Source organism: Quercus lobata, chromosome 12 (genome assembly GCF_001633185.2).
Source record: "Quercus lobata isolate SW786 chromosome 12, ValleyOak3.0 Primary Assembly, whole genome shotgun sequence".
NCBI classification, from domain to species: domain Eukaryota; kingdom Viridiplantae; phylum Streptophyta; class Magnoliopsida; order Fagales; family Fagaceae; genus Quercus; species Quercus lobata.
Genome location: NC_044915.1, coordinates 4,141,123 through 4,157,537, shown reverse-complemented (window position 1 = coordinate 4,157,537; position 16,415 = coordinate 4,141,123). Strand labels below are relative to the sequence as shown.

Here is a 16,415-nt window from a genome sequence, read left to right as displayed (position 1 = left end):
TATATAGCATAGATATGTATAGACATTGTTTTTGGTTTTTGAATCTTCATTGCTTTCATTATCAATATATATTTATATATATATATATATATATATAAAACCGAAACTTCTGAAACTTCCATAATTTTCCACATCAGCATAATATTAAAAAAAAAAAAAAAAAAAACATAAACCCGACCCCGATATATGCTCTGCCTTCTCTTTCTCCAAAATGCAGACCTTAGGCTTCTTTTACCAGCTCCCCCAACCCAACACTCCTCAAAATTTTTTCCTCAATTCTGAAAATCTTCTCTACTCTCTCTTCTCTACCCTTTTTCTTCCTTCAAACGCGATTCTCTACATCAGCTTCCTCTAATTTGTTTTAAAAAGAGAGTCCAACTCCTTTGCTCCTCAAACTCTATCGTCTCCTTCTTCCTCAACTCTACCTTGATGTCGTAGTGGCAGTAGCGAGACACTTCGTGTTTTCAAATCAATGTTCTTAATTTCGTTCCGTGTTTATTTTTCTTCACATCAATGATTAAACATAAAACTTTAGATTTGCTACTAAATGATTTGTGATGAAAAAAAAAAGTAGAAGAAAGAATTCAGCCATGGGTTGGGATGGACGAAGAAGCATTCCTCTTGGCTCTTGAAGGCTTGCATCTATACTTTGTAATTCTGTAGAGTTTTCAAACTGGTATAGTGAGATGACTAAAAATGAGACCTGGAAATATAAAAAGGCAAAAGCATTGGAATGTGGTATCACGTGGGTAGGTTGCTAGACTTGGGAGTGGAGAAGTTTCATGATTTATAAAATTATAAATATACTAATATATTTGTTTATTTACAAGAAAACCCAAAATGTGAATTATTTTTTCCTCAATAACCAATCTGATCATTTTATTATGATTTACTTTTTTGAAATATTGTAATAAATAAAATTCATTAAACTATATCATTTGGCTTAATAATAGTCATATATAAGTAATATATATAGCTTTTGGATATGTGACTATTATGCTGTTTATCCAAGAGTTAAGCCATTTTGAATATACATTACTGTAAGTTGCTTTAAGACCTCTTCCTCTCTTCTTATGTATGTGTTAAAATACTTGGTATTTTCAAAAAAAAAAAAAATTACATTGCAACATTTATTGGATTATTGAATACTAATTTTTATTTTTAATTTTTTGTTTGATTGATATTTTCCAAGAAAACATTAATGCTAAAACAAAAAGAAAGTTAGTAATTTAATGTTTCATATTGAATTTTTAAGATTGGAATCTTAATATGTGACCAAAGAGGTTACAAAAGTTATATTTGTAAAACATTCATATAAAATAATAAGTCATACTCAATAGCTTTCCCATGCATCACACAAGTTAGCGACTAGTTTAGTTATAAACATTTAAATAAAAGTAGAGAAATATGTAAAGGTAAAATTATATTTAATGTTAAAACCGCCCAAAATGAGTGTGTAAATTCAACAACCTATTTATATTTTTTGTTAAAAAAAAGAAAAAAGAAATAATAATTGTGAGGCCTGAAAATTGGAATCCCGGCCCACTTCACATTAAAGGCCCAAAGCCCAGGCCGAGGAGCCCTAACTTCAGGAACACACAATAAAAGCTCCTTGAAAGGCCCAAGGATGTGGCCGAGGACGACTCTATGCCCGACATCTCGCAAAACGCCCAAAGAAAAGGACAGACTCAGCACAGGAGTAGCACAGGGGAAAAGGCTGCCAACACCTTAATGTGGAACCCATCGCCTGACAAACCCATACTCATACCATGCTGTCCAGATTTTCCCAACCACTCTGATGTGAGGATTGACAAGACGAGTAACCACCCCAAACAAGGAGAAACGGACACGTAGGTGAAGAATGAGAATGAAATATTAGTATAAAAGGGAAGCTCATGGCATTGAGAGGGGGGGTCTTCCCGGGAACTAGAGAAAAAGGGGAGGATGAACTCATAAAAAAAGACGACGGCGAGGACGAGACGCTCCTCGGACTAATTCCGAGGAGATAGATCTTCACACTACGTCCGTGTAAGGCTTAGACATACAGGCCAAATCCACATTCGAATGGGCTTCCATGAAAATCCTGATTAAACCGTTACCCCACGACTAAGGTCTAGCCTTTCCAAACCCACTCTCTACAAATCATATTGTTCGGGCCCTTTACACACGAGCCCAACGTCATCCTTGGGTCGTAAAAATCGTGTCCTTACAATTGGCGCCGTCTGTGGGAAGGCTTGCACGTTGGCACAGGTGGCGGTGAAGTCAACTCTCTAGCAAGCAGAGATTCGCGGGGTTTCCTCCATCTCTGGCGACATGCAGCTGTTGCTCCGACATAAATTTCTGCTAGGGGCTACGCCTCGCAGTGCCAATGGCGCGGGCAGTTCTAGGGGCTTTTGGCCTCAAACCAGCTCTCCCCGCCCTCGTCCAGGGGCTTACGTTCAAAACATAAACAAGTGCATAAAAGAAATCTTACAAGTTTTAGACAGAACCAAGGCCTTGCATGGTCCTCGGACTCAAGCCTATGGGGAAACCAAGTACATAAAAGAAATCTTACAAGTTTTGGACAGAACCAAGGCCTTGCATGGTCCTCGGACTCAAGCCTATGGGGAAACCAAGTACATAAAAGAAATCTTACAAGTTTGGACAGAACCAACCGCATGGTCCTCGACTCAAGCCTATGGAAACAAGTACAGAAAAGGTTTGGACAGAACCAAGGCCTTGCATGGTCCTCGGACTCAAGCCTATGGGGAAACCAAGTACATAAAAGAAATCTTACAAGTTTTGGACAGAACCAAGCCTTGCATGGTCCTCGGACTCAAGCCTATGGGGAAACCAAGTACAAAAAGAAATCTTACAAGTTTTGGACAGAACCAAGGCCTTGCATGGTCCTCGGACTCAAGCCTATGGGGAAACCAAGTACATAAAAGAAATCTTACAAGTTTTGGACAGAACCAAGGCCTTGCATGGTCCTCGGACTCAAGCCCATGGGGAAACCAAGTACTTAAAAAAATTTACGTTACACGAACCTTAGAATCCATCCGAGGAGAACTACCCATTAACAGTTAGGTTAATCCCTATACTGAACGGATTCCCCAGTCTATCCTCGGATCCTCAGTACCAAAGGGATTGATGCAACATAAAGCAATATGCTACCAAAAACACGATTGAGGTCCCTCACTGCTCGGCTACCCTCTTGGATGAATTATTCAGAAGTTTATCGTTCTCGGACATTTGTCCAGCATGCATCGCACAACGCTCGGCCATTATCCCGGTTAGTTCCAAGAGTTTAATTTATTGAGGATTGCCATCGTTATACTTAATAGTGTTCGTAGGTTTAAACTAGTATGAATTTGTATTAAGGCATTTGTCTGCTCCGAGTATCATCAAAGGCAAGCTTATATTTAACATTCATGCACAAAGTAGATGTTGCAGGAAAGAAAAATATTTAGAAAGAAATAAACTCATTTTTTATTAAGACAAATGAATAGTACAGTATACAATGAAAAGCTGAAACAAGCTTACATTACAACTAACTACGTAAGTAAAAAGAAAAAATACAAGAGGGTAAAGACAGAGCCGAAGGAGAAGCACAGAGGAGAGGTTGGCTGCAGTGCCAAGATGTTGAGTAAGGGTACCATTCCTCAATACTTTTACATGCCCATAGCCCAGGCAGCAAAAGAACCTGACGAGGGGCATGCAGTGTTGAAGAAAAGGTGCAGAGAGCACTTGGCTTCGGGCTGGCGCCGCTGAAGAAAAGGTGTAGGGAGCTGGAAGTTGAGGAGCTCCCGCAAAAATTTGCCTGCTACAAGGCAGACGGCGCTGATGGCGGAAATTCCTTCTTCTGACATATCAAAAATCTGGCATGACCAGAACCTGTTTCGGATTTTGACTAAAAGAGGGAGGAATACCATCTTCCTCCTGTCAAAACGAGGGACTGGCTTGAATCTGTGCCATCCTTACCCGTACCATATCACCTTGAGAATTCGGTGCCTCTGAAGCGCGCGAAGACCTTTCATCCCCATCCACACTTCGAACACCTTATTTTAAGGCAAAAAGGGGCACCAGAAAGGGAGATCGCGGATATGGAAGAAGTATGATTCTAAAGGGAACAGGAGAGTTCATGTGTAAGGGGAGTGACCCCTACCCTATTTATACACAGAAGCGAATCGGTGGCATTTAATTCATGCAAGTTTCCAAGGAGTGCTACGGACAAAGCCAACTCGGCTCAATTTCCAACCTCATCCTCAGCCGTAGGATCTGAAGATCCTTGTGAAGGCGCGTCTCGAGTACCGAAATATCAGAGGACTCTGCGGGAATGAAAAATAAAGGAGCGTCCCCTGTTTTGACTCGACTCCCAGGTAAATGGAGAAACGTAAAAAGTAATAAAGGATGTGAGCAAGTCACAAGGTGGGCTCAGCATCACCAAAACCCTCATTCCCAACTAAAAAGTCGGGAAGCAAGATTTTGAGGGGCTATTGTGGGGCCTGAAAATTGGAATCCCGGCCCACTTCACATTAAAGGCCCAAAGCCCAGGCCGAGGAGCCCTAACTTCAGGAACACACAATAAAAGCTCCTTGAAAGGCCCAAGGATGTGGCTGAGGACGACTCTATGCCCGACATCTCGCAAAACGCCCAAAGAAAAGGACAGACTCAGCACAGGAGCAGCACAGGGGAAAAGGCTGCCAACACCTTAATGTGGAGCCCATCGCCTGACAAACCCATACTCATACTATACTGTCCAGCTTTTCCCAACCACTCTGATGTGAGGATTGACAAGACGAGTAACCACCCCAAACAAGGAGAAACGGACACGTAGGTGAAGAATGGGAAGGAAATATTAGTATAAAAGGGAAGCTCATGGCATTGAGAGGGGGGGTCTTCCCGGGAACCAGAGAAAAAGGGGAGGATGAACTCATAAAAAAGGACGACGGCGAGGACGAGACGCTCCTCGGACTAATTCCGAGGAGATAGATCTTCACACTACATCCGTGTAAGGCTTAGACATACAGGCCAAATCCACCTTCGAATGGGCTTCCATGAAAATCCTGATTAAACCGTTACCCCACGACCAAGGTCTAACCTTTCCAAACCCACTCTCTACAAATCATATTGTTCGGGCCCTTTACACACGAGCCCAACGTCATCCTTGGGTCGTAAAAATCGTGTCCTTACAATAATAATAACAATTATGTGGCTAATGATGTGGAGATGAGGTGGCGCAATAAGAGGTTAGCAACAATAAATGCTATGATATATGTAGATTACTATTAAATAAATTACTTGCTATATAAGTGGTGTGATGATATACAATGCTAGAAAGAGAAAGTGTTATATTGCTATCTGAATAGCTACTAGAATGCAAAAGAACATATAATAAAAGCTTTATTTTATGGATTATACTAACGAGTGCCCTTAGAATATTGGTTAACAATCCATTTTAGGAAAGTTTTGACACCACTTTTATGGAAAATGAAAAAAGCTGTCAAAACATTAATTTTTTTTTCTTTTCCCATAAAAATTTTCTTTAAATGGATTATTAACCAATACCCTAAGGGCATTCATTAGCAATTTAGCATTTCCCTTATTTTATTTGGCTATTGATGCAAATTTTCTCTCTGGCGAACGAAATTCAACTTGGTAGCCGATAGAACTATAACGAGCTGGAATATTAAAGCTAAAACTTTGTTTGTAACTGATAATCAAATGCATCCAATGGAAAAGATAAAACAGAAAAGGGGTTGTAATCAAATGCTTGCTTTGGAATAACATGCAAACATTCTTAATTTACTGAGAGTAATAAACAAGTTCAATTTAGCTGAAGATTCGTATTCTCTAACAAGTGCCCTTAGACTATTGGTTAACAGTTCATTTTAGGAAAGTTTTGACACCATTTTTATGGAAAATGAAAAAAGCTATCAAAACATTATTTTTTTTTCCTTTTCCCATAAAAACTTTCTTTAAATGGATTATTAACTAATGCGCTTAGGGCATTCGTTAGCAATTTAGCATTTCCCTTATTTTATTTGGCTATTGATGCAAATTTTCTCTCTAGCGAACGAAATTCAACTTGGTAGCCGATAGAACTATAATGAGTTGGAATATTAAAGCTAAAACTTTGTTTGTAACGGATAATCAAATGCATCCAGTGGAAAAGATAAAACAAAAAAGGGGTTGTAATCAAATGATTGCTTTGGAATAACATGCAAACATTCTTAATTTACTAAGAGTAATAAACAAGTTCAATTTAGCTGAAGATTCGTATTCTCTAACGAGTGCCGTTAGACTATTGGTTAACAGTCTATTTTAGGAAAATTTTGACACTACTTTTATGGAAAATGAAAAAAGCTGTCAAAACATTAATTTTTTTTTTTCCGATAAAAACTTTCTTTAAATGGATTATTAACCAATGCCCTAAGGGCATTCGTTAGCAATTTAGCATTTTCCTTATTTTATTTGGTTATTGATGCAAATTTTCTCTCTGGCGAATGAAATTCAACTTGGTAGCTGATAGAACTATAACGAGCTGGAATATTAAAGCTAAAACTTTGTTTGTAACTGATAATCAAATGCATCCAGTGGAAAAGATAAAACAAAAAAGGGTTTGTAATCAAATGCTTGCTTTGGAATAACATGCAAATATTCTTAATTTACTGAGAGTAATAAACCGGTTCAATTTAGCTGAAGATTCGTATCTCTAAAGTAAATGTTGAATGTTACATTTAATGCCTTAATGGTACCAAGCATCCACTATTTAATGATTCTTGAAGCAACAATTATTAACTACTTGATGTTAATCTGGCAGAACTACTTTATAGTTTTCAATGTTATGGTACCATAATTGGATATTAATAGTTATCCTGCATAGCTTCAGTCAATGGTCGTTTATTAATTAGCAGGGTGGTCTAGATAAGCAGGTTCCAATTAGCTCAATTGGTAAAGTCTCTAATAGTTATATAAAATATTTGGGGTTCAATCACCACCTACATAAAAAACTTATTGGTATCTTAGTCTGATGATAAAGAGCTATCATCAGGAGTGGACGCCATAGGTTGAATTCTCTTAAAAAGAAAAGAAAAAAAAAAAAGAGAAGAAAGAAAAGCAGGCATGGATTATGCATTAATGGCAAGCATCAACATGGTTCTTGTAGTAGACAATATATAAAGCCTTTTGCTATGCTCAAATTATGACAATTTTATCATATTTGCTAAATTTTATGCAATGCCAAAGGGCATTAAGATTTTTTTTTGAGAAAGTAAGGGCATTAAGATTTAGTATGGTATTTGCAGCTTATTGAGAGTGATTTTTTATTTGCAGTGAAAGGCAAATCAAGGCTATAAAATCGAGTTTCATAATAATTGGCTTCTAATTAATTGAGCCACTATTGCATGAAGTCCAAATGCATTTGACTTTGTATAATTGTCAGAACCAACCTTCCTATAACTTTGTAAAATTTAAAATCACTTTGCATGTTTTGAGGGTTAATTGCGTTTCTTTAGAGGCATATAAAGTAACGAGATGGGGATTGAGTCAACCAAATTGCCCCAAATGACCCAACTAATTCATCGTATAGTCCAAATATCTAATCTGGGGAACGTTCATAACATAACATATTGCGATTGACTGCGTCTTATACTTGGCAGCACAAATGCATAAATGCATGAGATAGGCAGTATAAGAACTAATAAGTATAATTTTTCTAGGCCAAAAAGGAGAAATACCATCTTTGGCCAAAATAATTAGCAATCTACCACTTTTTTAAAATTCGAATTTGTGAAACTTGAGTTTGACATGTAACTCGAGTTCTATAATGGTGCTAGCTGACTTGGAATTTTTTAATTAAAAACTCCATATGGAACTCGAGTTTGGACAACGTGAGTTCCTTGTAAATAAAACTCGAGCTCTATGCTCTTGTTATGTAAAAGAATTTTATGCTTTGTGTGGGACTTCTTGTATCATAGAAATAAATTGAAGTTTGAGAGTGCAAGTGGTAGATCAAAATAATTGTACCAATGCTATAGTGACTAGTTGTACAAGGCAACAGGTGTTTCTGACAGTTGAGGGGTAATGGCAGAGAGTTCACGAACTTCTTGTTTTTTGAAAAGCATTAACTAATGCTATACAGTTTGGTTTCTACTGACTTCTTGTTTTGATCCATACTAGAAGGTTCCTTGCCAATGTGGATGACTCCAATTTGGGAAAGAAAGTTCCTTGGCAACTAACTGCATTGATTGAGGACTAAGTGCATAATTGTTGGGTTTCATAGGTGGAACTTGAGTTTTATTTCCCTGTTCAAATTTTCACAGAACTTGATTGTACAAAGCTTGATTTCCACATTGCAAACAACTTGAGTTTTTCAAACTCAATTTCCACGTGGACTTTTTGATTTAAAAAAATGCCAAGTCAGCACATAACTCAAGTTTATGGAACTCGAGTTACATGTAAAACTCGATCTTCACAAACTCGAGTTCCAAATCTTCAAATGATGACCAAGTGTAGGACAATGCATCTCATGAGAGTTTGTTACTGTGTGCACCCAGTTAGCGACTATTAGGCCTACCGTGTAGTTGGGCTCACAACTTACTTCTTCTTGTGGGTTAACGAATATCCTACAATGGGAAGTTCCCTAAGACAAAGATTCAAGCCCACAAAGATAGTTGATCAAACTGACAGAACACCCTCCCTCCTGAGTGTCCTCCCTTTCTCTCTCTTCTTCGTGTTTCTCTATCAAGTGTCTAACCCCTTTCCACCTTACCTTTCCTCTATTTATAGCCTCCCTTTAGTGGGTCAGCAATAATTGTTTTCTGACAATCCTCGTGCGGGTGGGGCCTGTTTGGATTATTCCTGACAATAGTGGACCCTGCCTTGGAAACAGGAGCTTGAATATTGGAACTAGTGTTAGACACATGGTTTTAAAATTGGACCAAACCGGTCGATTCAAACGGTTCAACCGAGAACCGGACCTTAATCTGGTTCGGTTATTAGTTAAAACCGAAAATGAAAGAAAAACCAGATAAATAGTACAAACCACTGGTTCAACTGGCATAACCAGAAACCGGTGTGGTTAAACCGGACAAACAGTACACAAATTTCTTTGTAATTTTTCATTCACCTGAGATAATTTCTCAACAAATTTCATGATCTGATGCATCTCTCTTGTATCTCGGTCTCTTTTTTGCCAAGATTTTCATTTTTCTTTGTGGACTCTTCTGTGTTCCTCTAAGCTTCTTCTTTACTTTTTTATATCTTTACTGTTTCTCAAAGAGTTTTGCTTTGGGTGCCCACGTGATGACTACTGACCAAAGGGAAGGAGATAAGATAAGCTTTTTGAAATTTGCAATGAGATAAGACTCAGTGGAGGAGATAAAATCAAGATAAAAATAAAGAAAGATAAATTGTAAAAGTAAAAGAGAATGAGTGGAGGTAAAAAAAGTAAGTTATTAAAAACAATTTGTTGGTAGAGGGTGGTTGAAAATTGAGATACATGTAGCAAAAAAAATCTTCAAACTATTTTTACAACGCTTTCATAACAAGTTTTAAGTTTTAGGATGTTATGAGTTTTTATTTGGGGGGGGGGGGCAAAAAAGTTATTTTAGTGGTAAGTTGAAATTAGAACTAATAAAAAAAATAGCCACATATGATTTGTTGTAAAAGTATTGAGAAAATATTGTGATAATTGGGATATTAACGTGTAGAATGTGTGGAGGGAAAAAAATATCAAGTGAGCAATGATATTGTTACCCATTGGTGCACTTAGTAGAATGTTTGGAGGGAAAATAAGATCAAGTGGGCAATGATATTACTACCCATCGGTGCACTTACTTTTTGCTATTAGAAAGGTTAAAAAATAATTAAAATATTTTATAGTGGGCTTGTGGGTTATTATTTAATTTTTTAGTTAAAATGACCGGTTATAAAATTATTTATCTATTTATTTTAATAATTATTAATTAAATTATTTATGACTCATCAGTTCGACCATCGGTCGGACCCTGGTCCAACTAGAAAACCAGTAATCAGTCCCTTTCCGGTTCTTTCACCGTACCGGTTTTTAAAACTATGGTTAGATATCGAATAGTGCTCGGTGACGATATCCCCAAGATATTACCGATGTATTCCGAGGTGCGTCCGAGCAGTAACGACATTGAGACTGAATGAGCCTCAGCCATGCCCACTGTGCAGTCCATACCCATTGGTCTCAACAATGATGGGCTTATGACTGCACACTGTACAACTTGAGGCCCAACGACAATGGGCCTGTGGCCGCACACAGTTACCCTTAGAGCAGTTGCATCCTATGCAAAATTTTCTATCTATTTTAGTATAAGAACCCACTTTTTATATATTACGCTACCACAACAATACAACATTTATATCAAATCATTTATTATACATTCTCTTTTCTGAACACTACTCTCAAAAGAACACTACTCTCCTTTTATCTCTCTCTCTCTCTCTCTCTCTCTCTCTCTCTCTCTCTCACGGTGACTTTCCAAGCGGACATTCAAAGAATGTAGGTTTATTTTATTTACGTGCTTCAGCTAGAGCTTTCTATCTTTTACCCACACTACACATTCCCAACATTTCCTTTATTCCTTAACTCGTTTTTGACCACTTACAGAATCTATTTCATACCGGAGAAATGTTATGGTTAAAGGTAAATCTTTCTAATTAATATGCAGCATTGCTTGATAGGTCAACATTTTACTTTGTGGCCTTCAAAAAAAAAAAACAGTTTATTTTGTGACTTTTGCATGTGCACGCTGTTATTACAAGCTCAGGATGAGATTCAGAACAGCATGAATGCCGAAGTTACAATGGTAAATGGAAAACTCTCGCGAAAGAAAGTTTGACACACATATATTTATATATATCCACCAAAGCTGTTTGCTCAAAGGTCCTGTCAATTTTTTTTTTCCTGGTAAGAAATGTATAATGTAATTTACTTTATTTCTTCATCATCATCATCCTTGTGAAAATCTTTAAGTTTTATATATGCGACTGTTGAACTTATTAAAGAGAAAAGAAAACTTAGAAAAGGGGTTGCATTGCTGAAGGAGGCGACTCTACTCATTATTCATTATACCTTTTTTTTCTGCTAATGCTAAAGAAGCTTAAACCTATAACTCACTGAGACATGCATTGGCTTCACTCATTTGCTCAACCATTCGTGTGATTATGGGCTTTTCTTTTCTTGCGTGATTCATACAAAAAGTACTGGTTCTAGTTAGCTTAATCGGTAAAGTTCCTTATTATTGAATAAGAGATCATGATAGGATTTTGCGTGCACCAAAAATCAATTGTTGTCTTGATCTAATGATAAATAAATATTATTATGGAGCACATATCATATGTTTAAATCTCTAAAAAAAGAAAAGGAAAAAAAGTACCATGTTGAACTTTAAATGCTCCAAAAGGAAGCTTTGGCAGTTGGCTAGTACAGTGGAGTAAGTTTCTAGATCCAATATTTTTGTTGATAGTTGCTTCATAATTTTGACTTCTCCTGTGCTTCATTTCTTTTAGTTTCATCATTTGAAGCTATGACCGTAATGAGGCTACCACTTTTAAATTCTTGAATGAAAGCCACAACTTCTAATTCTATAAAGGAAAGAAAAGGACAGGCTGAGGGTGAAGCTAGCCAGTATGCAGATCCTTGTCCTTTTCTATGATTTCAGGTGATCAATTTTGTTTGGCGTGGATAGTGCATTGTGCTCATTCAAGTAGGAAATGACAAGGATTTTGGCTGTCACTTCTTCTTTGCATGAGCCTCCACCCAAACTTCAGTGACCTTTTTGTGTGTCCACACCACGTGGGCCTCCTCTTCTCATTGTTTTCTCTGGCCAATTCTTTCAGACAATCTGTCACTGTTTCTGAATAAGTCATTAACTTTACCTATTGGAACTATGATGGTGATAATTATGTGATTTTGGTTGTCAACTCTTCCATGGTCTACTCAGCATCACTTCTAGCTTTATAAGGAAATGGGATCTAATCAAAATCTTAACTAAAAAAGAAATTTCTTTCTGCTATGGATTACGTTAGTTTGAACCCAATGAGTTCGAGTTCAACCAGCAACTTCTCCCCTTGCAAGTGCTAGGTGGACCGTGGAGGGTGAGGTCATGGGTTTAAGACCTACCAAGTGCATGTGAAACTCAACAATTTTTTTTTTTTTAAGGAAAAAAAAGATTGTGTTAGTTTGGGTTTTATGTCTAATTACTCAGCTAAATACTCAATGAATTGGAGTGCCAGTTTTTTCCTTCTCCTTGATAATCTCAATAATCATAACTTTTGTTTGCTTTTTTTTTTTTTTTAATCAAAATTATTGGACCTAGAATTTCACGTAATTGGTTCAGTTTCAACAAAGACGTTAACAATTGTCTCACTTGCTGCAAGGCCTCCAAATTTTGGACTGGAAGATTAAACTTTAAATGTGTAAAAAATTCAAAATCTTTTAGTCCAATAGAGGGAGGGGAAATAACAAGATAAAAAGTGACAATAGAGCTTCATTCTGGCCGGTTTGAATCCTTCTTATCTATGGCTGTAAGGTGTTAACCTTAGTTATTCTTTTCTTTTCTCCCTGGCTGAGTGTTCTCTCTTTTTGTTGAGGAATCTATTAAACAAACGTTTTCTTTTGGTTAGAAAGCCACTCAAAGATTTAAAATTCAGTTCTGCGCAAGAATACTGAGCTTCAAGATCTGGATGACATCTTTTACCTTTCCTATAAATTGATATGCATATCTTGCATGGTTCATTTCCTGTCACTTGTCATATGAAGTAGCTTATTTACTTTATTGAGAAAGTTATAAATTTTTTTATTCTCAAATTAAAGCTGCTGAGTTAGTATTGCTCTAAAAGTTGTAACAAAAACGCTAAAACATTTTGCATCCAACTCAGAGGGGAATTCATCAAAATTTCACAACTTGGTCACCATCTAAAACCTAAGCATTTATCATTGATTCATTATTCCTCAGTTGAAGAAGGAGAAAACTCTTGGATCTCTCGTGTTGATGACATGGGACTCTTATGGAATTTATCTCAACCGCACTCGATGCAGTGCTAAATAAGCAACAAGTCGATAACCCACCAACATTAGGCCCATGATGGCCACGTCTACCCATAAATGGTTCAGACCCATAGATTTGACTGCAGGGAAATCTCCAACTCGGCACATCACTCCTTTTGAGCACTCATAATAGTCATCCTCATTGTATTGAACCCCAAGAAGAAGCTTGTAACAGTAGTAGCTATAGCTTAAGTACTTGAGCCAGACTATGAAAGGAGGAATTTGTTGAACATAGTATCCTCCTGCTATGAGGAAAACAAGGGTTGTCACAGAAGCTAAAGTAGTGGCTTGTTTTATGTCCATAAGAATTGCACCAATGGCTAAGCCAAGACTTTGGGAGACAAGGACTGCGTAGAGAACAACTAGTAGTGAAAAAATAAAAGTCGCTGGTTCGGGTTTAAGTCCACCCATCCAATAGATAATGCAAACAAACGCAGTTGGGAGCGCAAGCTCCAGTGGCAGGTCTCCAACTGTTCTGGCTAGGAAGTAGGAAGACAGGTGATACATTCCTGATGATCGTTCCTTGATTAGCATTCTTCTTTCTTGGGGAAATGTGAAAACTGCATTGTAGAGTGGGTAAAATCCCCAGAATACAGAGAAGAAGAAGAGCAATGCAATCTGCAATCACAATGCAAACCTTGTTTAGCACATATAAGAAATTAAGGATACAAATTTCATATCAAAAGTAACTCCACTCCTGTTCAAATTCCACATTTCTGCCAAAATTTTGAAATGATATAATAGGAGATTAGAAATATTTTTTTGACATGAAATAGAGTCGACAAAAACTTCAAAAGTCATTTGTATGTAGAACCTTAGCGTTACTACTACCAGATTTATGATATAAAAGTTGTTCTTGTATCATATAATTTATTTATAATTTTAAATTAGGAGTGATTCTTACGCGGTCTTCAATGTGAGATGTTGGGGTGTGCCACCATAAGAGTCCACCAAGTACGGCAACACTTATAACTTGGAAAATCCTGAGCCGGTTGAAGGCTTCAAACCTCCTCTCCCTTAGGCCCCTCTGGAGCAGTACCTTGAACTGATGCCACCAGCTTGTACACCATTGCTCTGATTTCATATCATGTCCTGCATTGCTCAGTAATTTCAGTACTTCATATCAGTTGAAACTAAAGTTCAGAAGAAAAGAAAAACAGTGATCATTTGAGGCCAAAGGAAAAGGGGGAGGGGGGTGAGGGTTGCTCCTGCATGAAGTTGACTGGTTGAGAGTGGATAAATTAATGGTTACAGCAATCACAGGGAGGAGAGAGAAGATTTACTTTTAGAACCATCTCTTGCATAATTGTAGTTGTTGGCATCGCAAAGCTCGGCTTTCAACCTTGTAGAAATGTTCTTGTCATAGGCTGAAATCAGGGTTTCCTTGACCAACTTCTGTTCTCGTTCTGCATTCTCACCTTGCTCAGTTGCTTGCTTGGAATCAGGGGCGATTCCTGAAATTTTGAATTTCCCACAATGGTCATGACATTGCATACATTTTTTCTCCGTCCAGATTAATTCAAATACAGCACAGTAAACTTGAGATATGTTAGATCTTACAGTATGAGCTACTGTTTGAAGTGAAAATTTGATTAGTATCTTTGAAGCACGTGAGTACGTGCGCGAGTGAAGATGTGTGTGTGTGTGTTAAAACTCAACTTTTTTACTAATAATTATTAGTTAAGCACAATGGGTGGTTGAAGATTACTTATGTTTCATTAAATAAGCAGACAAATTATAGCTCCACTTTCAAAAGTAGGCCAAGTGATATCTCCTGCTCATGAGAAAAAATCAATTGAGGTTGGATAAAAAAGCAGCTGCTGTCGTCTCCGTTTAGCTCTTACTAGTATTTTTATTTTGAAGGAAATAAAAAAGTCTTTTTATTTAAGCCTAGATGCTTAAAGAAGTTGAAATTACCGTTAGCAAGATCAAGTAAGAGATCAGCTGGATTGACGGTCATAGATGTGGAAAAGTTGATTGAGGAAAAATATTCCAAGGCCGTAGAAGCAGGACCATAATAGATGGGGGACCCCTCAGAGAGTAAGACTACCTTATCAAACATGTGGTACAGCCTGCTTGAGGGCTGGTGAATGGTGGTGACCACAGTTCTACCCCCACTGGCAAGCTTTTTGACTGTGTTCAGGATGCGTTGAGCTGTGGTTGAGTCCAAGCCCGAGGTTGGCTCATCTAGCAATAGTAGGCTTGGATTAATTAGCATTTCCTGACCTATACTCACCCTCTTCTTTTCTCCACCTGATATTCCTCTAAAGAGTGGCCCCCCTATCATGCTGTTCCGGCACCTAGTCAATCCCAGCTCAGTGATAACATTTTCCACATGCTGTGCTTTTTCCTCCTGAGTCAAGCTGTTGGGTAGCCTCAAGAGTGCGGTGAAAAATAGAGTTTCGGTCACAGTGAGATGTGGATATAGAACATCATCCTGAGCAACAAATCCTGTTCTTCTTTTTATGGTACCAGAAAAAGGCTGACCATTGTATGTGATCTTTCCAGACAATTTACCATTTAGACGGCCTCCGAGAGCTGTAAGGAGGGTGGTTTTGCCACTCCCAGATGGACCTAACATTGCTAGTATCTCTCCTGGAGAAACAATACCTGTTATCCCATTCAATATGGTTTTTTCTCTGCTGGTCCAACTACCCCAACAGGATTCTTTCCGATCCAAATTCACTTTATACACCACCTCCTCAAACTGTACAGAGAAACATAGAAAAGAAAGCAGGAAATTAGCATAAAGATTCTTCTTCATTATGTTAAATATATGACAATTGTTATGCTGGAAAATATTTGGTAATGTAATTTAAGAGTAAACAAAATATGATTCTTTATTGTTTATGCAACTACTGTATTACTACTATATATTATGCAGACAATATATGTTCTTGCTTTAAGAGAGAGGGAGAGAGAGAGATTATGACCTTTAAAGTTATAGGATACAAGGTGCGTTGATAAACAGATTGAGAATTGGCTTGTACAGGGTAGGCAAGGACAGCTGTGTTCTGGGGGTCGGACATCTCAGGCAGAGTTTCCATAGGATCACTGCCACCGTTTTCTGGTTTTGGCTCCATGCAGTTGAAGGGCACGGCTAAAATTATGTTGTTACTGCTTTTTGGTGTTGGTGTTGATGGTGGTGATGATTGAGGAAAGGGAGAAGTTAAGGAGTTCCTTTTAACTTGCTTCCCAAAGTGAACTGGAGAGCACATAAATATATAGCAGAGAGAGATGCATAAACGAGGATGTCCCCTGTGTGTCATTGTTCTATGATGTAGCCCTAGCCTCCATGGTGGGATCCACCTTCTTTTCTCTTATAATTATTCTAACACTAATTCTTATAGCCATT

General features: G+C 37.7%; 1 protein-coding gene across 1 annotated transcript; it reads right to left on the bottom strand.

Annotated features, from left to right (window-relative positions):
* Window positions 1–12,921: 12,921 nt before the first annotated feature.
* LOC115970700 (ABC transporter G family member 14) lies at window positions 12,922–16,245 on the bottom strand. Its single transcript, XM_031090288.1, has 5 exons — window positions 15,994–16,245; window positions 14,978–15,767; window positions 14,344–14,514; window positions 13,965–14,152; window positions 12,922–13,678 (listed from the first exon to the last, which is right to left on the bottom strand). Exons 1-5 carry the CDS (start codon window positions 16,141–16,143, stop codon window positions 13,028–13,030), a joined length of 1,950 nt encoding a protein of 649 aa, XP_030946148.1. The 5' UTR covers window positions 16,144–16,245; the 3' UTR covers window positions 12,922–13,027.
* Between the last annotated feature and the right edge of the window lie 170 nt (window positions 16,246–16,415).